The 22395-nt window shown below is 44.4% G+C and overlaps 2 protein-coding genes and 1 long non-coding RNA gene across 6 annotated transcripts in view; 2 read left to right on the forward strand and 1 right to left on the reverse strand.

The window, feature by feature from the left end:
• Nucleotides 1-338: 338 nt before the first annotated feature.
• BCL2L15 (BCL2 like 15) lies at nucleotides 339-8444 on the forward strand. Of its 2 annotated transcripts, none has more exons than XM_077839487.1 (4): nucleotides 339-1562; nucleotides 3887-4073; nucleotides 4635-4850; nucleotides 5519-8444. In XM_077839487.1, exons 1-4 carry the CDS (start codon nucleotides 1555-1557, stop codon nucleotides 5534-5536), a joined length of 429 nt encoding a protein of 142 aa, XP_077695613.1. In that variant the 5' UTR covers nucleotides 339-1554; the 3' UTR covers nucleotides 5537-8444. The 2 variants fall into 2 exon arrangements, with proteins under 2 accessions (XP_077695613.1, XP_077695611.1); XM_077839485.1 differs by having other exon boundaries at nucleotides 342-1562; nucleotides 3928-4073.
• Nucleotides 6856-9234, reverse strand: LOC144278249 (uncharacterized). The gene is made up of 2 exons (XR_013348546.1): nucleotides 8627-9234; nucleotides 6856-7365 (listed from the first exon to the last, which is right to left on the reverse strand). It is a non-coding gene; the product is annotated as an uncharacterized LOC144278249 (long non-coding RNA).
• Nucleotides 9235-13921: 4687 nt separating this feature from the next.
• PTPN22 (protein tyrosine phosphatase non-receptor type 22) overlaps nucleotides 13922-22395 on the forward strand; it is a 31920-nt gene continuing 23446 nt past the window's right edge. Inside the window, exon 1 of one of the 3 annotated variants that reach the window (XM_077839479.1) lies at nucleotides 13922-14747. In XM_077839479.1, the coding sequence (XP_077695605.1) occupies nucleotides 14661-14747 (87 nt within the window). In that variant the 5' untranslated portion in view covers nucleotides 13922-14660. The remainder of the gene's footprint in view (nucleotides 14748-22395) is intronic. The other 2 variants (XM_077839481.1, XM_077839480.1) reach the window with 2 other exon arrangements.

Here is a 22395-nt window from a genome sequence, read left to right on the forward strand (position 1 = left end):
GTTTATTAACTTCAGAGTCTCCAGATAGAGTCTGTGAAGTTCAGCTCAACTGTCTGCTTTTAGTAGGCCACTCCCAACCCTTCCTGGAGTTCTTTTCTTTTCCCCTGTAGTCTGCACCAGGAGCCTCTTGCTCACTGCTGCTGTTACACTGTATGCCACAGTTTCCTGTTCCCCTCTCTTGACAGAGACCAGCTGTCGTCTATCATGCGCCACTGTGAGATGGGTAATGAGGCACACGGGTGGGCTGAACCAACTCCTTCTTAAGGCATGTCTACATTGCGCCGCCCCTCCCCCCCCCCCCCCCCCCAAAAAAAAAAACCAAACAAAAAACCAAACGAACCCATGGCAGCAAGTCTCAGAGCCCCCAGCAACTGACGCGAGCTCATGTGACTGTTAAAAAGAGCAGTGTAGAAGTGCCCACTCAGGCTGGAGCCCCCACTTTTGGGTTTCAGAGCTCGGGCATCAGTGCAACTGGGAACATCCACACAGCTAGCTGTTTTTAGCTCCAAGCCAGCATCAGCTGACCTAGGTTATGAGACTTGCTGCCGTGGCGTTTTGTCTTTTGTTTTTGTGTGCAGTGTAGATGTACCCTCAGTGTCCACCCTGTGACTCTGAGTTAAGAGCCACACCAGGTTAGACCTCCCACACTTAGGGAATGGCTTCTTCCCTTATAGCCGTAAAACCCCTCCTGTGCTGGTGAAGTGGCTGCTCTTGCTACCTTGGGAGCAGCAGCGCAGAATTTGCTGTGAAGTCCACTGACAATCTTTGTAGATCTGTTCTCTGCAGTAAGTAAGCATTCAGTAGGTATGGTCACACCAGCAAAACCTCAGATAAGGCTGCCTGCTATAGCTGCAGCTGGGTTTAAGCATAGACTGTAGTCGGGTGTCTCTTATCACCAGCATGCAGGACCTTTCCTGTGTGAGTTGAGCTCACTTAGCCACACCTCTGGCTGCTGGGAGCATATTTGCATTATGAAATTATCAGCAAAAACACCCTTGTACTCTGTCAGCAACTCCTCATGTTTACACAGTTGCAGGTAACCTGGTTCCAATCTCTGTGTAGACATGACCTTTGAGTCCTAGACTTGTCCTAGGTAGGGTATCCCTTGGTGAATGATGGACTTTGGAAAAACTTCATTCTGGACAGCTGTGTTTTTTACAGTAAATGGTTATTGTGAAACTTTGCCACACTCAAGTGCATGGGAGCAAGACTGAGGGATGAAATAGCCTGTCAGCGCTTTACTGCCCAAGGGAGGAGGAGTCTCCCTAAGGCACTTGCCCTTGGAGTGTGTGACGCATACTGAGCTGACCAGAAAGGAAGAAAGCTTCTAAAGGTTCTATGCACAAACGTTACCCGGAAGAGGAATAGCTGCAGGGACAGCTTGGCTTCTGTTTGAACTTCAGATAATCCCGGGGGGGGACGTATTAAAATGAAGAGCCCTAGGACTTTTGAGGAGCAAACCGAGTGCATTGTGGAGGCACTTCTCTCTGATCTCTTAGGGGAAGACGAAGGGACTGCTTTCCACAGTCTGGAGACAGACTCTTCTGCTGAGTCATGCACAGGTAAAGTCACCTGGGACCAAATCTCTGGAGGGAGGCAGGAGGCTTTCTTGGCTGAAGGTTCTAGGTAAATGTCCTGTTGGGGGTGTTCCTGTAATGGATAGGGACGAGGGCTGCAGTTTGGGCTGGCAGGTCTCAAGCGAAGCAGGGTTGGGACGGGTCAGTATTTCCATGAGAGTCTCCAGGTGACTGCAAGGAGCGGTGTTGCCCTTCCCTCTCAGTCCACATTGAACCATTTCCCTGATGTGGGACTACGGAGAACTATGCTATTGGAAAGGACACTCTGTCCAATGAGATGCAAAATGGAGATCCTGACTGCTTGTCATTGAAAAGTCCAGGCTGCATCACAAGCATGCAGATTAAATATATTTGTAATAGTCTGTAGCGCACCTGGGATTTTTGGATTCAAGTTATAAATGCCAGTAACTTTTTCACTCGCCAAATCTCCATAAAAATAACTTGTCTTAATAGTGATGGGGAAAGTGTAACTGGTCCTGGTAACCAAAGAACTAGTTATCGTTAATGTATCGAGTACCAACACTGTACTTGGTTCTTAACAAATAAGGAAAGGTGTGGTCTCCGTCCCGGGGAGTGTACAGCCTAGTTCAGACCCAGCCAAAAGACAATCGGGCCCAGAGAGTGGCTGAGAGTTGGTGCAAGTGGGAGGTGCTGTAAGCATCAAGCAGCATTTGTTTCTCAAAGGTTTCATGGAAGCATGGAGGAGGGAGCTGAAGGAGGAAAGGGAAGTTTGGCCCAGAGGGAGAGTCTCCCATCTGCCTGTCCCCTGTGCTGAGCTCCCATTGGGCTAATGGGTCACATACAAGTCTATTTCCACTGACTGGAGTATTGTGAATACAGCCTGGTGAATGGCTGCAGCTCAAATTAAGTTTTCCTGAACCTGTGGAATCTAGTGTGGGGTTTGAACCAGAGTTCTAAAGGGGGCTGGGGAATGCTAAGCATTAAAATACCCAAATATCTGGAGTAATAAGCAAGCAACTTAGCAATGTAATAAGAAAGGGCAACTAGGACTTACCCAGGCACAGGAGGAGCAGCTAGCAACTGCGCTAGATAAAGTTGCCCAACGCTTCCTGTCTTCAGTGGCTTACAACTTTGCCAAAGTTGTAACAATTTGGATTGAAATTTTCAGTGCTGGGCATTTGCCTCAGGCTGAACTCTGTTTTGGAAAATGTCAAGAAAAAATAGCTATTTCTTCGAATGTGTTTAGGGAAATGTGTTTTGCCCATCTTAAATTTTTTAAATCGTTCCGCTGAGAAGCTCTAGCGCCATCCTGCATTGGAGCAGGAACTTGAAACTTGGGCAGAGGGCACATTTGTGTCAGGATTGTGTCTTTTACCGTCCCTGTGGCAAAAGAGCCCAAACTGGCCAAATTGTTAAGCCTTTGAAAAATTGCAGTTTGCACGTTTATTAGAAACTAAATGGTTTGACAGGTGAATTTGCTTAAGATTCTGCCTGTACTGAGCATATTCCAGCCTGGAAGTGCAGGGGATAAGCAGGATTTTTTCTGCAAATGCTGCTCCCGGCTGACTGGGGCTGCTGGGGTACTGGGCACCAAATCAGAGAATCTCTCGTTCTTGTTGCTCCCCCTGCTGTCTGCCAGGAAGCCTGGAGAAGGAGGAAATAATAAGCTGGGCATTGGGGATGTTGGTAGGAGGATGAGACTAGGGTCTGGAAAGGGTAGTGAACTGGAACATGAACCCATGTCAGGCGGAGGGATTGGGACAAAGAGACAAGGGGGCAGAGAGGGTCAGACTTGTGGGAGGCCAGGGGCAAGGGCAGAAGGGTCTCACCATTAGACACACTGCCCTTCAGAACCTAGATTTGAACCCAGGAGTTGTGTGTGTTCCTCTACTGTCAACAAATAGCTGTGTTAACCCCTTTGGCAAACTGTGTGTCTCGCCTAGTGCCTGAACCGCATGCTCAGCCTAGTTCTGTTACCAGTTACTCTGTTAACTCAAGTGGTACAGGTCTGTGCTGTGGATCTAAAGATCTGAACCTGACTGATGACCCAAATCGGGTGTCAGTATGATTTCACATGATAGAAATTCTGGTTTTTAGTCTTTTGGATTTTTTAATTAGGAACTATTAGGAAATATTCTGTGATAACATAATTAAAATCGTCCCATAATGTATATGCACAAGGGGTCCAAATTAAGGTTGCATGGGGAATCTTCATCTAGCATTTCCTAACTTCTGTGTGCCTGACTTCACATTCTCTTAACCCAATTTTTTTCATGTAATATAAAATTAAAAAATAAGGAGTTTAGATATGAAACAGGCATTCTTCACCTCAACCACTTGACCTGCAGGTTGTACCCCCTTTCCCTGCTCTCTCTCTCTGCCGTCTTAGAACTTCAGCTCTCTGCGGGAGCAGAAGCTTCAAGTACCTTTGATTCGGTTATTATTGCCAGTCATCTGCGTAGACTGGGAGATGAATATAACGAGGACCTGGAGCGGCCTGCCCAGCGCATCATTGCCGAGGTGGCTAAGGGAAAGGTAATGCACAAGCACTCTCTTTATGCCAGGGTCTACCCATCTTCTGCAATATGCTGTAGAGCCCCAGCACCTCCTTTCTTAACTGAAGTGCTGTTATGTGAGAGGATGCTTTGTCTTGAAATGGGAGGGGCTGCTCTTGGACAATGGACAGGGAAGGAGAATGAAGAAGGGGAGCTGTCTGAACAGCCCCAGCCTGTGTTAGCTGACCTGACATGAGCCTGGTCTGAGGCTGGAACTCGTCCTGGCCCAGTTTCAATACGAATGCTCATGCACCTCTAGCTCCAAACGTTTTGCAGTCCTAGTTAAATTGGAAACTGTCCCTCCTCCTCCCCCAGCACTACTGTGTGAACTACAGTAGCACCGTACAAACACATGGTACATATAGTCTCTGCCCTGAAGATCTTAGTCTGACTTAGATGTACCAAGCAATGCACTGCCCAAGGGGGGTCACCTGCCTCAATCATAGAGCAGAGCAAGCCAGGCCTGGGTAACCCTGTGGGGTTTGAACCAAGACTTATTTTAACAGTGGTATTTTATAAAGCCTCCTCTTGGTGTTCCCAGGTAGAGGAATTTGGAGTCATGGTGGATTCTCTCAGCAAGAGTTGGAGCAGCCTGAATCCTGAGCTGGGCTATGAGAGAGCTTTTCTGGCAGTGTCTGTGAAATTGTTAGTGTACCTTTCCCGGAAAGTTCCAGCTGTGGCTCGTCAAATCCAGCTTGTGGAACTGATTAATGGGAACCGTGAAGTGAGAGGATACATCGAGACCCATGGTGGCTGGGTGAGTGCTCAAGGATCACTGAAGTTCTTCTGTTGACACTTGTGGCTCTGTTCTGTCTGCACTGGCTACAGTGTGACCCAGTGTTCTGAGGGCACCATTCATTGCACTTCCAAGGAGGTGTCCTAACCCTGTCAGCCTGCCTGCTCAGCCCTGCAACATGCCATCCTGGGGCATGCCCTGGCATTGCTGGCCACTGACCCCAAAAACACCAGACTGTTCCACCTTGTAGTCCTATGTTTCAGGTGTTGTCTCTGTATCTGAAGCACTGCTGTGTTAAACATCTTGGTGAAATCCTACCTTCACTGAAGTCAATGGTATGCCTCCTATTGACTTCAACAGGATTTCACCGCTGTCTTAGCATCCTGCGAGTCTTAACATTTCTGCCCTAGATAAGTTCATAAGGAATAAAAGTTAATCATATTTAGCACTTTCTAGCTCCTATGGGCTTTACAGACACTTTCTCTCACCCCCTTGTGGGGGTAGGGTTCCCCATTTTACAGCTGAAGAAACTGAGGCCTGGAAAGATGAAGTGACTTGGCCCAGGCCAGAGGGAAGGTTGGCATGCAAGCTGGGAGTAGAATTGGTTTCCCCATCCTGCACTTGGGCCACCTCTCTTACTGCTAGTTCCTTTAACCATTGTTTTTAATTCTTTCTTTCAATTTTTTTAGGAGAACTTTGGAAACTGATGGAAAAGGCTACACTGCCTCCAAGGGAATGAAATGGCAGCTTTCAGTGACTTGACTTAAAACTATTAAACTGTTTTCTGAAAACCGTTTTCCCAGCCATCAGCCTTTCTACTTCCCTCTGCCCTGAAGATCGATACAGTCAGTAATTGGGACATCTCAACACGTAGCTATTCTTCCACACCAGATGTGGCTCTCTTGTTCTTGCACTTATTCATTTATTTACAAATAATTTGTAGGATTGATTTTGTTTCCCTCTAACATAGGCTGTAAATGCAACTTTTAAGTGTGAGGACTCACAATGACACTTGTTTGTTCTGCCAGCTTTGGTGCTGAACTCCTATCCTGCAACCCCGAAGGGAGAGGGAGCCAGAGACGGCTGCCTAGTATAATGCTGGGAAACATGGATGGGCAGGGTGTGAACTGGCTTGAGGGAAAGTAGCTGTGCTGCTAGTTGATTTAATAGGGCAGTTGCCCTTACAGCCTCTCAAAGGGAAGATGTCATTTAAAAATCAGGTTGCAAACAAGTGTCTCTCTCTGTTACTAACACACCCTAGATCACTGGAAGGGAAAGAATATCAATATCCAGTTTGTCATTTTTAAGCATTTTATTTGCTATCTGCATTTCTCTCTACTTAGACAATGGCATCAGTTTCACTGGCGTAGAGTTAGTTTCCAGGCCAGGGGGCTTAGTGTGACCATGTTTGGGTTTCAAACTCTGCAGGTCAATGATTGTTTTAAAATGGTGGTTTTCCCTTAGAATTTTCACACATTTCTGTTGCTCTACAGTTACAAGAAGGATTGCTTTTACAAAATTTAAATTGACAGAAATGTCTCTTTGGGGGATAGAGAGATCTGTTGCCACTCAGAAAACCAGGCAAGAGTTCTGCAGAAGTACTCCGAACTGGATTTGTGACAAAAATCCAATAACTCTGCCATTTTGCTTGTTTTTTGCTAATCTGTAACTAACCCTGAAATCCCCCAAAGGCTTTGCTTTGCTGTCTGTCTGTCCAGGGACACTCAATCTGAGATTTTCACTATTGGTACAGAATCTTTTGCGTGTCTAGGAAGTTTAGGGGGTTTTGCTCCTCTCATATCTGGTTCCCAGTATGAAGTCTTCTCCTTTCTGCCACTGCTGACTCACTCTGGGTGTTTGGGTCTTGTCAGCTGGAGAAGTTTCACTAGGAAGTTGCATAAGGTGGAGCAGTTTGGCATAGTGGATTTTTTTTAAAGGCTAATGGAGTTGGAGCCCCTTGACCCTGTCTCCTAGCAGTGATTCCTGGTGGGGCAGGACTAGGTACTCTGGCCTGGATCTGGGGAAGCCTGGCTGGGAAGGGTTGATCCCAAATATACACACAGGCATTCTTTGTCTAGGAACCTTATGTAGGTTTCAGATTAATGTGATGAGCGCACAAGCTAACTGAACCTGTTCTGTGTGCACAGCATCTGTCAGAAGCATTTTTGGAACATAGAGTGCAGCTTACATGCAAAAGAGAGAGTTATAAATGTGACTGGAAACTGTGGATTTTGCATATGTCTTTGTTGCTAGAACAGTTTGTGTATTCAGAGTTTATCAAGACATTGCTTCCTGTATGCTGAATGGTGTATAGAGAAGTGTGGTCTCTTGGGTGACCCAGTGTGCTGGAGGTGTCCAGATGTTCTACTGATAACAGGTCCAGATGACTGCAGCCTCCTGTGCCCCGGGGGAAGGCAATATCGCATTGCTGGTGATGGCTTGGAAATTAGACTTCACCAAAGACCATGCGAGTCTCTCTGATCTTCTCTTGGTGGGATGATGGAGGGGGGCACTTCAAAGATTCTGGAAATGAAGTCTTAAAAACAAAATATTTCAGTTTGTTTTAATCTAAAACCAAAGGATATTTTTATTGTAATGTGCTTTCTGACTGTGTTTGTACCCTGCACTCAAACCCACTCAGAGCAGCCCTGTATGAAACTCAGCAGGTGGTCAGGTAGGATAGATGCTGCATAGCTACCTGCCCTTGTATACAGAAGATCAGCAGGATAATTATAGATGTATCATCCTGGCACATTAGGCGTTGAATCTTGTACTATGGAAAAATAATTTTCCTAGATTCCCATGCAGGTTCCAGATTTGAATTATACTCATGATCCATGAATAATTTGGGCCTCTTAAATATTTCTTGAATGGGCATCTCTTTTAGTGAATAAGGGTATGGTTGGGTCAAGCTACAAGCAGGCAGCTCACTCTTAAAGAAGCATGACATTCTCATTTATCAAGGATTTGGGACAAATTTATAATCCGTGGGTACCTTTGATTTTGTTAATACGATTTTACTGGTAGTTTTTTTTATAATTCAAAGTATCCATATTTTAATCAAATTATCTCCAGGCTTATGGTATATAAAGGAAGAGGAAACAATTGGTACGGTGTCATGACTATGATGTATCACAAGAGCAAAGTATCAGGTTTTTGTAGCAAAGAGCTGCAACTCACTACAGTATTAGTCTTAGGACTCAACTTCTGTTGGTAAATTTTGGTATTTGGTTTTGGTTTTTAAACCTCATGCCAAAACCACATGAGAAAACAGTTCCATTGATATGAACAGAAATGTAAAGCAATTAAAATTTTACACTTAAAAAACTTCAGAAAATTAGTATACCATATGTTAAGAGCTGGGGATCAAAGATTTACTGCTTGGGAGTAAGTATATCAGAGCGCACACTACTGGCAGTACACAGAAGCAGTGTTCTTGAGAGAGCTGCTAGCTTCCAGCAGTGCAGAAGCAGGAAACTGCTTCTGTTTAGTAAATAAGCTTTTTTTTTTTTTTTCTTGATGATAGGTTTAAAAAGCTTCAGTAGAAATGGAAATTGTCTTTATAAATATTATAAAATATTTACAGCAAATAAAAAAATAAAAACCTGCCTAGTCTCTCAAGTCACATTTGAGCATATATTTGTAAAATGCACATTAATAATATTTTAATACCTAGCTTTTATATAGAATTCTACACACAAGCATCCTTTGCTTGACTGTTTGGTAGAGAATTGTAACACTGTTAATTGTGCTATAGAACTGAATGAAAATTGTCTTTACAGTTAAAAGAAACTCACCACTTTTCTATGTCCTGTTGCTCTGAATGATAATTAAAGATGCTACTAGAATAACCAGGAACAACCAGCGCAGAATAGCTCATGGAACTGGGATCCAACTACTAAAGCAAAAGAGGACAATAAATCATTTTGAGTAGCCACTGTGGAAATACCGGATCTGCAGGTAAAAGATGCTTTTACGAAACATTTAATACAACAAGCACAAGTTCGACTGGAGGAGATTTTTTTCAAAAATGCCCACAGAATTTAGGAGCACAAGTCACATTGTTACCATTTGTTTTTCAAACAGTGGTGCTGACTTCTGTTGTCTCATTTGTTGCCCTTATTTCTAAATAGAAACATGGGGATCTCCATAGTGGATCAGAACAATGGTCCATCTAGTCAGGTATCCTGGCAGCAGCCGAGGCAAGTAACAGATGTCTTACAGGAAAGTTCAGTAAACCCAGTGAGACAATTATGGAATATCCTGCCCATGTAGCTTGATTCCTTTCTGCTTTTGGGGGAGTCCATATTTAGTAGGCATAATTTAGTGTGAGAGGAGTTTAACATGTATTTTACAGATTTTTTTTGCCTATTTATTAATCAGTCCGTGAAGCTAACACTGAAATAAAAACACTACCTGTTAATTGTAACTGGTACGTGCAGTTCTCTTTTGCTGGGGTCAGCACCTCTGCTCTCAACACCTGGGTGGATTTGTTCGTTCTGCGAGTTGAAGCTTGGCAATAATAGCTCTGATTCTCCAGGAGGTCTCCACAGTGAAGCACCAGGTTGCTGCTGTGATGATATTGGTCGGACAGCTCTTTCTGTACCACGTGTAGTAGACATTAGAGCCTGTGGCTGAGTGACATCTGACAGTCACTGATCTCCCTAGGCAGGATTCACCGGGATGGCTGGTGAGAGTAATAAGGGGTGTGGAGAGAGGCTCTGAAATGGAACCATGTAGTTGTTCTGGTGAGATGCAATACACAGAAGGGTGTGAAGCACTGTTTGGATTACCCAATCAGACTTTGCTGTAGATATCCCTGTCTAGTTCTAGGCTCTTTCCAAGGATTAGTCTCAAGAGGCTGCATGGCTTCACTGCTGAGTTTAGAAAGAGTGGGAAAGGCAGAGGCATTTACGTACTATTGATCCTTGATCAGTGAGTTCACAGTACAAAAGCCTCCATATGCTTTCATCACCACACCAGACTGAGATGAATCTCTGGACAAATGTGTGCCAGCTTTGGCATACGTATTTATCTAAAACTGAATAAAATGAGGATTAGCAAGACAAGGTGGGTGAGGTAATATCTTTTATTGGACCAACTTCTGCTGGTGAGAGACAAGCTTTCCAGTCACACACAGCTCCTCTTCAGGCCTTCTGGATCAGGAATCATCTGTTAGGATAAGGTGAAGCTGCTACTACATCAGGAATTCTGTGATTGAAGGGGATACCATGTATTTTTAAACTTCAGCTCTTCCTCTCATCACTTAAGAAAAGAGGTTGGTTAGCCTAGTGGTTAAGGCCCTGGACTGGAATTCAGGACATCTGGGTTTAGTTCCTGGCTCCACCCTAGACTTCATGGGACCTGGGGCAAGTCAGGTAGGTCTTGTCTGTACGGTATGGCAAAGCACACTACAGGGGTTTGAATTCTAAAGAGCACTAACTGGCACAAGTAGACCCTGCTGGTGCACACTAAAAGTTCTCTAGTGTGTATTCATGTAGTACTAGTACTGTGTGAATGCAAAATAAGGAGCATTACAATTCACTCCTCTCTAGTGCACATTGTCGCACCATGTAGACAAGCCTGTGCTCTGTCTGTGTTTTGGTTCTCTAACTGTAAAAGGGGGTGGGATAACAGTACCCCCTTTCACTCTGTATTGTCTATTTAGATTGTAAATTCTTCAGGGCAGGGATTGTCTCTTCCTGTGTATATGTACAGTGCATAGCACAAGGGGGCTCTGATCTCCATTGGATATCCTAGATACCACTGGAATACAAACAGTGTTTCTGTATAACTGCAAAATACCTCTTGCTACTGAGGTGCTGAGCCACACAGAGCAGCTCTGTTCTTGTTTTGATGTCATTCTGGCTGTGCTTTCATTACTACTTTTTCCCTTTTCTGGTTTTGCAACTGCAGTATTGTTCATTCCCATTTGACATCAAATACAAGTAACTAAATCACTACAGGTATCCCATTTTTTTTCAGTCAAGTCATAAAACTAATGAATCTCATGAGACATTACAATGTTTAAAGAATCATTACCTTCAGTTACAGTGAGTTCCACTGCAGTCATTATATCTGTATATGGCCTTTGTATTCCACACCAATACGTTCCTGAATCATCATCTACCAGCTGGTGCAGTAGACAGGGTTACTGTTTGTCTTTGCTGTGTTTAAGTCATAAGAACTTAAGAACAGCCGTACTGGGTCAGACCAAAGGTCCATCTAGCCCAGTATTCTGTTTTCCAACAGTGGCCAATGCCAGGTTCCCCCAGAGGGAATGAACAGAACAGGTAATCCTCAAGTGACCCATCCCCTGTCACCCATTCCCAGCTTCTGGCAAACGGAGGATAAGGATGCCATCCCTGCCCATCCTGGCTAATAGCCATTGATGGACGTATCCTCCATGAACTTACCTAGCTCTTTTTTGAACCCTGTTATAGCCTTGGCCTTCACAACATCCTCTGGCAAAGAGTTCCACAGGTTGACTGTGCTTTGTGTGAAGAAATACTTCCTTTTGTTTATTTTAAACCTGCTGCCTATTAATTTCATTTGGTGACCCCCTAGTTCTTGTGTTATGAGGAGTAAATAACACTTCCTTATTTTACTTTTTCCACAGAGTCTGTAAGTGTCAGATAGTGAATTCTTAGTCTGGACCATGCAAAGACCCATTTCTGCAGAGAGGTCTGTGCAATCTAGACTACGCTTTTAGGTTCTGTGTATTTTACAGCTCTGAAAGATGTTTTTTCTATGTTTTAAATTCGGTGTCCCTTTTTTTCAAAGTTATTAAGTATCCACAGTTCCCTTGACTTCTATTGAAGCTGCAAGTGCTCAGCCTGGATATGACAATATGGAAGATCATACATAAAGCACACTATGTTGTGTATCAGTTAAGGTAGCTGCACATGTAACATACCTAACAACACACCCACCTCAAAAACAAAGAAATTAAAAGCTGTCAGGTAACATTACATACTCTTTGCTACTCTGGCCAGAGACGTGTACATCAGCTCTAACACAAACAGCATGCACCACAACACACTGGGGCCTTAACACTGCCAACCATGCTGGCATCCCCTGCAACAATTTCTCATCACTGCAAACAGAACAGATCCTCCCACCCATACTATCTGCCTGGGGAAACACACTTGTTCATGGTTGAGTCAGGGGATGTTGGCAGGTCAGGGAAGAGTTATTGTTGTCTATGATGTATGGTGGGTGTGCTGGCAGTCAGAGGGTAGGAGAAGGTATGGACCATTAAATGACTATCACTTTCTGGCTTTTGAGGTTGTGTGTGTGCAGCTGCTTTACACGATCCACAATGTACTGTTTATGTATAAATTCCCGGGTACTCCTAGATATAGAAGTGTCTCCTCCATGGCTGTGGTTTATTTCACAAACAGCAGGCTCTTCATGAAAGTACCCAGATGGCACAAAAACTGTCAACTTTGTGAATTTCTTCTTACTGCTGAAATTTGGTAAATGTTGACCGAGGGGCTCTGATGTTTCTCATCAAATTTCTTCATCAGACGTTTTGGGGAGCCATTGGCGGGGAGAAGAGCAAGGGGCATGGCTAGAGAACAGGTCAGCACACTCTCAGAGCTAACAGTTAAAAATGTGTACATTTCAGCCATCTAGGAACATTCATGAAGATTCTGTCCTTAAAGTAGCAGTTGCTTTGTTGCAGATCCTCAACAAAGCACAACATGTTATCTATCAGCTATCTGGGGAGGTTCCCCTTTCAAATCCATCTCACCAGGTAATAGCCCTCATAATCACCACACACTGCCCTCCACTCATCTCAGGAATAAATCCATAGTTTCACATACGGGGCTCTGCAAGTACCTCAGTGGGAGAGTTTTATATGCTAATCTACGTACAATTTTTAAGTGCTGTATATAATAAAGGAAAGGAATTACTCCTAACCCTAAACATTTCTTTGAATAAAACTACCCGCATGTACTATTCAAGATTCACCTTTCTGCCAAGGTTTGTGTAGATTCACAATGCTATTAAAATGCACATTGACAAAAATGAGACTGTCATAGACAAATTTAAGAAACATGCTATTAAAATATATGAAAAGAAACCAAACATGAACTACAGAGAAAATTCAAAGGGCCTAAAACTTAACCTATGTGAAATTTCACATCATACTACAAACCTATAAAGCAAGAAATGAATGGATATGCCCATTTCAAGCCATTTACCTGCACTCATGTAAAAAGTGACTGGCACCAGGGAAATTTACCCCAATTTGAAACGGTCTCTTTTTTGCACTGGTGTGGCATGTGTTTGCACCAATGAAGCCACCTCAGTGCAAAACAACCCAGAGCAGAAAAGTCTTGAGTCTGCTCAGGTGTTTGTATGAGATGTGTGATGGTTCAAAACTGAAATAAACATATACACACACCTGTGAGCCATGGTTCTCAAAACACATTTTAGAAATTAGCTATGTGAAATATTTTTCTTACCTGTACATAAACCTAAAGTACAAAGCAGGTTCTCATCTTGAGTTGAGACCAGCTGCAAATTAGTCTGTACAGGAAATGTCCAGCTCCTAAATGCAACTCTTTGTGAGTTCACTGTTCTTGCTGCCGCCCACTTACAAGAGACTGTTACCAGTAAGTCATGCTTTCTGATTGTGGTTTTGAGAAATCCTAACTCCAGAAAATTAGATGACCCCTTCTGGAACAGTATCACCAGTTCACAGAATTTGGGCAGTTAAACCTCTGTTAGCCTTGTTACGTCACATCCAATCCATCCCCAAAGGCCAATGCAGGGTTGTTCCTACAGTATCTTCTCTGGTATTATGTCCAAATGTACATGTCTCATGTAAGGAGGCGGTCCATTACTTCCCTATACTGTGCGACGCAGCATTTACTGGGCCCAGAATGTACACGTCCCAGCCAACAAACAGCTGGGGGCAGCATCTTCCTACCGCAAAGAGGAACGGGAGTTACTGGCTTTCCAACCATAAGTAGTTTGCTAAAAATACAAGGAGAGATGTTAGGCTTCTGTTTGCGGCCAGACTATCCCTAATGGAATGGTGGACTAAAGATCCATTTTCTGGGATGGAAGCTCTGAGGACTGTCAGTCAAACAGCCTACGTTCCAGGACCTGCACAGTCTCATAGTGAGTGGCCCCTGTGGATAGCTGTGTAACTTCTACATTCTAATGTAAATCCTTGATCCTGATGTGGCTTTCCAGAGTTCATCCCAGGCCATTTGAAAATGCAGTGACCTCTGAGCATTTCAGGATTTGCTGGAGGAGTCTGGACCTAAGGTGTGACTAATGTGTTTAAGAACCTGCACTGCTGGAGAGAGGGCTGTCAAGTCTTTCTCTTAGATGGCTGTTTATCAGCATAGGGACATTTCCGGTGAGACTGAGAACTACAGATAACGCTGGTGAATGTGGCCAATACTGCCCTGGTTTGCACAGCCAATGCAATTCCCCTTTTTTCTATCTGCGTTATATGGCTCTTTGATCTTAGAGTGGAGCTGACTTCAGAGACGGATATGATGAAGTCTGATGTTGAAGAAAACTGCATAGGTAAGCTTAGTGAGACCACCCAGCTTCCTCTTTCCATAAAGAAATGAGCGCAGTAGTTCACACTCTGAAAAGGAGGCACTAGGGCCCTGAGTTAAGAATCTTGTTTTTTTGTTTTTGACCACACGGGCTGTTACGCACTAATTTCCTTTAAGACTTGCAATGAAGTCAGTAAACCACAGCCTTCAGCAGGCGCTCTCCATGCTGGTGCTTTCCGTTATGATATGCACTTGACATGTCCATCCTCTGCTTCGCCGGACCAGTCTCTCCCTGTCACACAACATGGACCAAAGAGAGATTCTGCTGCAAAACCTGGACAGGGCCCAAAGCAGGAAACTTAACAGAGAGGAGTTTGCAAACGAGTTTTTGGTAAGTCACCTACAGGCACATTTCTGAGTCTAAGCTAATTTTATGGGGAAACTCTCAATTGTTGAAGCAAATTCTCAACTGGGATGTAATGATTACATGTAACACTTTGTTTTTTTTACTAAGTCTAGAACAAAAATGGATCTAGAAACAGTGTTAAAGAGAAAAGAGCAGTTTAATAGTTTCCATCCTAAGTGAAGCTGTGTTTAACAATTCGATGCTTCCTGTTTCTTAATTTGCAAATGGACTCATAGGAATGTAGTTTAATTTTTGCTGCAGGGGGATTAGATGCTCCACTCCTAATACCACCAGTGGGGGGTCACGTCTCTAAATATTTGAAAAAGCCTTTTCCCTTCAGCCATCTATCTCAGAGAAAAGTGTGAACTCATGTGGGTCAGAACTGAAATACACACTGGGTACCTCAGATGACCACTCAATATGGTTCACACCAGTAACCCATCTTGCCATGTGGAAGAAAACCCAGAAAAGGGATCTGATTGCAGAGAAATTCCCTGACAAATTCCTGCAGGGACTGGTCTAGTCACTATTTCATATTGGCATTTGGGGCCATAGTTGGAGCAGGAAAGAGGAAAAAAGTAATAAACTGGAGGTGTTAAAGAAGGATGTCCGTCCGCTCTCTGCATCGCTACGGTCCATACTGGCAACTTCTGAGGTCTCGAGCTGTAGCAGTTCGCATGGAAACGCACATTTTATCCAACATGAATGCATATGCTGTAATATTTGTTAATCTTTTATTGGACCAACTTCTGTTGGTAACCAGAACAAGCTTTTGAGTTTCACAGAACCTCTTTCAGCTCCATAGAGCTCGAAAGCTTGTCTCCATCACCAACAGAAGTTGGTTCAATAAAAAGAAAAGGAGTACTTGTGGCACCTTACAGATTAATCAATTTATTTGAGCGTAAGCTACAGCTCACTTCATTGGATGCATACTGTGGAAACTGCAGAAGACATTATATACACAGAGACCATGAAACAATACCTCCTCCCACTTCAAGTTTTTTTGTCAGCAGGGAGGAGGTATTGTTTCATGGTCTCTGTGTATATAATGTCTTCTGCAGTTTCCACAGTATGCATCTGATGAAGTGAGCTGTAGCTCACGAAAGCTTATGCTCAAATAAATTGGTGAGTCTCTAAGGTGCCACAAGTCCTCCTGTTCTTTTTGCGAATACAGACTAACACGGCTGTTACTCTGAAACCTGGTTCAATAAAGGTATTGCCTCACTCACTGTCCCCCTCATGTCCGGGAACCAGCGTGGCGAGACTAACACGGCAAGTAGTAGTATTGGCATTTCTCTCTCCCCCTTGAATAAAAGTTCCCTGTTGCTTCAGGTCACCAGCAGCAAAAGCTGCTATAGACTATCTTTGTCCTAATCTACATTTTAGGACCCTTTGGGATACATTTGGCCAGGGGGCTGGGCTCAAGGCTTCCTTGCGGAGTCACATAAGAATGGCCATATTGGGTCAGATCAATGGTCCATCTAGTTGAGGATCCTGTCTTCTTACAGTGGCCAACGCCTGGTGTTTCCAAAGGAATGAACAGAACAGGTAATCATCAAGTGATCCATCCCCTATTGTCTGCTCCCAGCTTTTGGCAAACAGAGGCTAGGGGCACTTCAGAGCATGGTTTTGCATCCCTGCCCATCCTGGCTAATAGCCATTGATGGACCAAACCTCCATGAACTTATCTAGCTCTTATTTGAACCCTATTACAGTCTTGGCCTTCACAACATCCTCTGGCAGAGTTCCACAGGTTGTCTGTGCATTGTGTGAAGAAACACTTCCTTTTGTTTGTTTTAAACTGGCTGCCTATTAATTTCATTGGGTGACCCCTAGTTCTTATGAGAAGAAGTAAATAACACTTCCTTATTTACTTTCTCCACACCAATCATAATGTAATAGTTCTGTTTAATGCACCTATTTTCAAGGCCCCAATCTTTGTCAGCTGGGCATGGGCTTATCAGTGTGGAGGGATTGTCATGTAAATCCAGAATCTCATGTTTAACAATGACCCAGTCCTAGGAATTCGCAGGAATCTTATTTGGGGTTTTACCTAGTTAGTTGCTTTTGGACATACCAGCTGGAGATTGGCCTCCATACTAACCCCACGCTTCGGGTTAGTCCCTGGTGCTCTAGGACAGAGTCCCCACTGTTATTGCTCAGCAAGACTTAGAAACCTCAGAAGGATGGTGATGCTGTCACAGCCACAAGCTTTCAGCATCCCGGAGGCACTTGTGTAACTAGTGACCTGAGTCCCCTTCCATCGTCCCAGGGGAAGGGAAGGGGGCTGTGCATAGCCAAGACTGCTGGTGAGAATCCAGTCTGCTCAGGTGGCCCCCACATGAGCCAGCCCCCACTATGTCTTCCTAGAGAGGAGTCACTTCAAAGGCTTAGGAAAATGTCAGTTGCTCACTGACTATCTCCGGTTCTCAGGTGCCTCTTGTCAGAGAGCAGTGATTAGTCTGAGTGCTGAGTACCTTGCAGTAACAGTCCAATTGTTCCATGGAAAAAAGCAATGTCACCGGTGGCTGACTTTCCCCACTCAGTCTCTAAAGCTTGTGCTGTATCGTGTGAGGGAGGCTGAGCTATTGGGGGCGTCAGGCCAGGATGAATGTGCTGGTCTCTGGGGAAAGTGGGTGTGTAGCTTCTGCACTGCCTGCAATCTGCCAAAAATAGTAGGTAGGAAAGTGTTTTCTCTGGTGCTGGGAAAGGCCTTTCCCAAAGCCCAGGATCGTCCAGACAGCTGTTCTGTGAATTAAGATCCTTAGAAGAAAACTGGTAAGGGCCAAACTTTCAAATCTGCTTGCCATGCATGAGCCACAACAGTAGGCCTGTGTCCATTATCCCTGCAGACGCCCGCTGCGTTCAAACAGCTGTTTGCACGTGCAAATTGTGTAACGGCTGGTGCCAGTGGCAGTACTTGATTTGTGCCCAGATGTTCCACTGGGGCAGCCTCACGCTGAGAAGCTTAACCCTGGCTGTTCGCATTTGCAACGTCGCAGGAATCCGTCCGCCTGCCAAGTTGCCTCATGTCAAGCTCAGTGGTGACAGAAGATGCAGACTAGAAACTAACTTGGCTTGGAGTTGTGGCTTGAAGTATTGGTCCTTCAATGCCAAGTGGCTCTAGTCCCCTTCATTAAAAACATTATCTGGAAGTGGGGGGCAGCACTAAAGGGGGTGCAACCCACAAAGTCCAGCCTTGGGTGCAATCTGCAGCAGGTTTAGGGGAGTTACAGATCTGGAATCCAGGGAGAACATTCTGCTATTCCCCTGCACTTGGACTTCCCCCTATGTTCCTGTTAATGTGGGTCTGATACGTAAGAGTCCTGTGACTTCTGCAGCCCTGTTACTGACTCATTCTACCCAAATATATGACAATGCTCCTGTCTCCCTCTGACTGTAGAACAACATGACAAGTGACAGCTGTTTCCTTAACTCATCAGATGTTTTAAAGTTAATGTTGACTCTAAAGTTAATTTAGTCTAAAAACTTCTGAATTTCCATGTACAGAATTATTCTCTTGTTAGGGCTTGTCTGCAGCCTCCACACAGCATGTCCTTTTAATCTGTATTGCGAGAGATGCTGGATGGCTTAGGGAATAGGCTACAGGTCTCTAGGTTACTGAAACCTCTCTTGATAGTAATGTTATCATTTAAAATTTAACATATAGCAGCATAGATGGACAAGGTGCTGCACTTGGAGTTGAGGGGCGTTGTTCTGTTACCTTCAAGAGGCTTTGGATCAGCCTCAGAGCAAGTAAAGACACAGGCCAAGATTCTCAAAAGTGTCTGGTAATGTTGGGTTCACAATTTAAGATGCCTTCACTGGTCGTCAGAGGACAAGTGCGCCACGCTTTCTGGAAATCAAGCCCCTATGAAATGTGTCAACTGAATCTGACAAAGCCAGATGGGTGTTTGTGGTGAAGCAATACGTAATAAGGCGACGGGGCTATGAGGCCTCCCGTATTGTGTGTAGATCCAGAGGTCTGGTGTTTTACTTACACTAGGGTTATATGGATGAATTTATGAGGGACTCTAGGGAAAGGTGAGTTTTAAGGAGAAAGTGGGAAATTATGTTTGCTGGCTGCTGTAAGTGTATGTGGCTAGTTGCTAAGGAGCGCCCGAAGGAAAGAGTGAAGGAGGCAAACACTGTCATTCTGAATGCTGCCCTGAACTAAACTGTTAGGAGTGGGATTTGCTCCCTAAAGATCAGTCTGAAAAAGAACTGGAAATAAAATTAATTATAACTCCTTCCATAGTCCTCGTTCCAAAACCCCACATTGCAGATTTCTTTGTCACAAGACACCCCAAATCCAACCAAAATAAAAGCCACAAGTGTGTACAAAAAACTACAAAGTCACTCACCTCACGGAGTCCAGAACAACAGGCAAAAGGGAAACAGGACCATAACAGGTCTAGAGTGTGGGCCTTGAAACCAGTCTCCTCCACACCAGCTCACTGCCTCCCTGTGCCTCATTGCAGCTCTGTGCTAGCTTCACTCAGCCATAAGTCAAAACACAATGGCAATTCCTCATGGTACCACAGGGCCTGTACATCTCCACAAGCAGGTGGACCTGCTAAGAAGGAATCCTTCCCCCTTTTCTGACTGGAGAGCTCTTTGAAACCCAGGTCTTGTAGGTGTGTGGATTGAAGCACGGTGAATGAAAACTTCTTGGGCAGAGTGTTTTCTTCTACCTTTGGACTCTACTGTATTCAACTGTTAGGCTCCCAAATCCTTGGGATGGGGTGGATGGGCTCTGCTTGAGAGTCCTGTGCAACCAGTGGGCTTCACAGCTTGAGGGAAACAATTGAGAGTGAGTGTTGCTGACTCGTTGTCTCAGGAGATTGGTCATGAGATACAGAAGCTTCACCTTCAAGTCTGATTTCAAATCCAACCCAGTTTAGTAGTGATGGAAAGCTCTTACCACCTGATGGCTGTTCAGTGCCGTGAAATGAGTTGGGGTTTAAGTCTGCTTTCTAGTGGGCATGTTTCTGTGTTACTGAAATGACCACCATGACTGGCCTCTTCCTTGGCAGTCTCAGCAGAAGTGCCACAGAGGCTGGTTTTTCCTCCACATCAGGCCTGAAGCAGGCTGGTGCCATGTCTGCACAGCATCTGCCCTGGCCCCTGCATGTAAGCAGGGAACTTCAGCCTCCTGGGATGTCTGGCTGGGACTCTTGCTGCTGCTAACAGGCACATAAACAACTTTTTTTTTTATTTGGGGATGGAGAAAGAGTTGTTAATGAATAGTAGCTGTTTGAATAATAGTTCTGAGTAATTATTTGTACTGTGACTAATTCTGTCCACATTGATTAAAAGATAAATGGGGCTTAAAGTAGAGCTGCCATACTGGGTCAGATCATGGTCCATCTTGCCAGTGTCCTCGGTCCAACAGTGGCCCTTACCAGAACGTCAGAGGGAGTGTACAGAATAGGGCAGGTATGGAGTCATCCACCCCCGTCTTCCATTCATGGCTTCTGGCAGTCAGAGGTTTAGGGTCTCCCCAAGCATGGGGTAATGTCCAACCATCTTGGCTAATACCCATTGATGGACCTATCCTCCATGAACTTATCTAGTTCTTTTTTTAACCCAATTCCACTTTTGGCCACCACAACTTCCCATGGCAATGAGTTTCACAGGTTAGTTGTACATTGTGTGGAAAAGTATTTCCCTTTTTTTAAATTTCATTGTGTGATCCCTGGTTTTGTATTGTATGAAAGGGTAAATAACACTTTCTCTAGTTTCTTTTTCTATACCTTTCACAAATGTTCCAAACTCAGTCTTTCCTTTTATTAATGCAATCCCTAAATGTGCGCTCAATTTCTCCAAATTCGCAGTCGTCTGTGTGCAAGGACTACATTTACTTTGAAAATGTAACAGAATTGTAAGTGGATACTAGCTCTGACCTTGACCTTCTCCCTTGCACAATACACAGCAGAGAAAGTGGGATCATGAAAGCACTGCTTGCTAGGACTGTAGTCCTCATGGGCTGCACCTCCTTTATTAAATAGGAAGTGTGCTGCTATCCAGTTGTTTGATGCAAATTAGTTTAGTTGCCTCTCATGAGTTTCTGGCAAACTGCTGGGTGATCCCTCAACTAGAGGGCAAATGCAGAGTTCTGCTCCTATAAACCTATGAGTCGAACCTGTTAGTTTTTAGGAGAAAACTACCTTCCAAGTGCATCTTTCCCTTGGGGATGCCAGCTTCTCAGTGCTCCCGCACCAGACCACAGAGCTATTTTTGTCCAAGTGTCATGAGACCAATGTGTTTTGTTTTTCCCCTAATGCCTGATTGGTTAGCCACGCTTTCCACATCCTGTCGGAGAGCAGCCTCAGCTGGTAATTCAATGCATATTAAATGCAAAGAAAAGCTGTGCAGCCTCCCCCTTGCCCATCCAGCATGCCCCAGTAACTGAAGCAGGAACTTTCTGACATGTTCCTTCTAAAGGGGAACATTAGCCTGAGTGACCTTGTACTTTTAGCCCAAAGCTTTTTATTTGCTGTTCTTCATCTCCAAATCCCAGAGGTAACCACAGAGCTACCATGAAATGGGCTATAAGGGCATAAGAAAGCATCAGCTCTGTCAGACAGGATGGAGGCTCCTCACTCAAATCCTCTGGCAGGCACCCTTGCATTAGTCTCCCCAGAGACTAGACTCTAGGATCTGCCAGGGGCAGAAATGCCAGAACTAAGGCCAGCATGGAACAGGCCATCATTTCCTAGAATCATTCCATAGCAACAAAAGATCTGCACAATAACACAACTCCAGGAGCAATAGGAAGGTGAGCACTAGACTTCAGGATTTCAAAGCACAGAGGTGTTGGGACCATCCCTCATTGTCTGGTTTGAAATTCAGCAGCATTAATTCCTTGTCTGTCATACCACCGAGCACAGTGGGCCAGATGTTACCATTAAGAAATGGGGGCAGTAATAATAAAATGTTTAGTACTTTTAAAGGCCAATGTGTAGTGAAGCAAAGGGTGTGTTTCTAATGGCTCAGCCCAGTGAAATCACAAATCCTTTTACACTGCACCAGCAAAACTCCATATAACCTCTCTGGCAGCAGGGGAAAAAATCCACAATGCAGCAGCCTTACCCTACCAAAGAGAGACTTATTAGAGGTCTCTTGGAGCCATGTGTTGGCTTTTTTAGAATCCTGTTCAGCAGTACCTGCAATTGCTTTTCTTCAGTTCCTCTTGTTGCACAGCTCAGTCTAATTCAGGTGGTACCACAAACCAGAGATTATTTGACAAAGATGCTTCAGTTCTTCGCTACAGTGTGAGAAAAGTGAATTGCTTGTCATTTGTTGGAGATAGCTTAATGTCAGTATTGTCTGTTGTCTGCTTGGCATCTATGCTGAAAATGATAAGTTTGTACGGCAGAAGTTTTGTGTTCCATATAAATGTATAACTTTCTAAAGAGGCACTTCAAAAGCCTGTGTCAGAGCCTCTAGCGTCCCCAGCTCAGCATGCAGACTTTCTGGTCTTCAAAGAAGTCCTGGCTGCAAAATGGTTCTCGAGTGGCTACTGTTGCTCTGTTCATGCTAAGTGCCTCGAGAGAGGCCAATCAGGAAAGAATTAATTGTGCAGACCTTGCTTTGTGGTGGTGAGTCTGGCCCCCTAGGGACCGTCAGA

This window comes from Eretmochelys imbricata, chromosome 21 (genome assembly GCF_965152235.1).
Source record: "Eretmochelys imbricata isolate rEreImb1 chromosome 21, rEreImb1.hap1, whole genome shotgun sequence".
Taxonomy (NCBI): domain Eukaryota; kingdom Metazoa; phylum Chordata; order Testudines; family Cheloniidae; genus Eretmochelys; species Eretmochelys imbricata.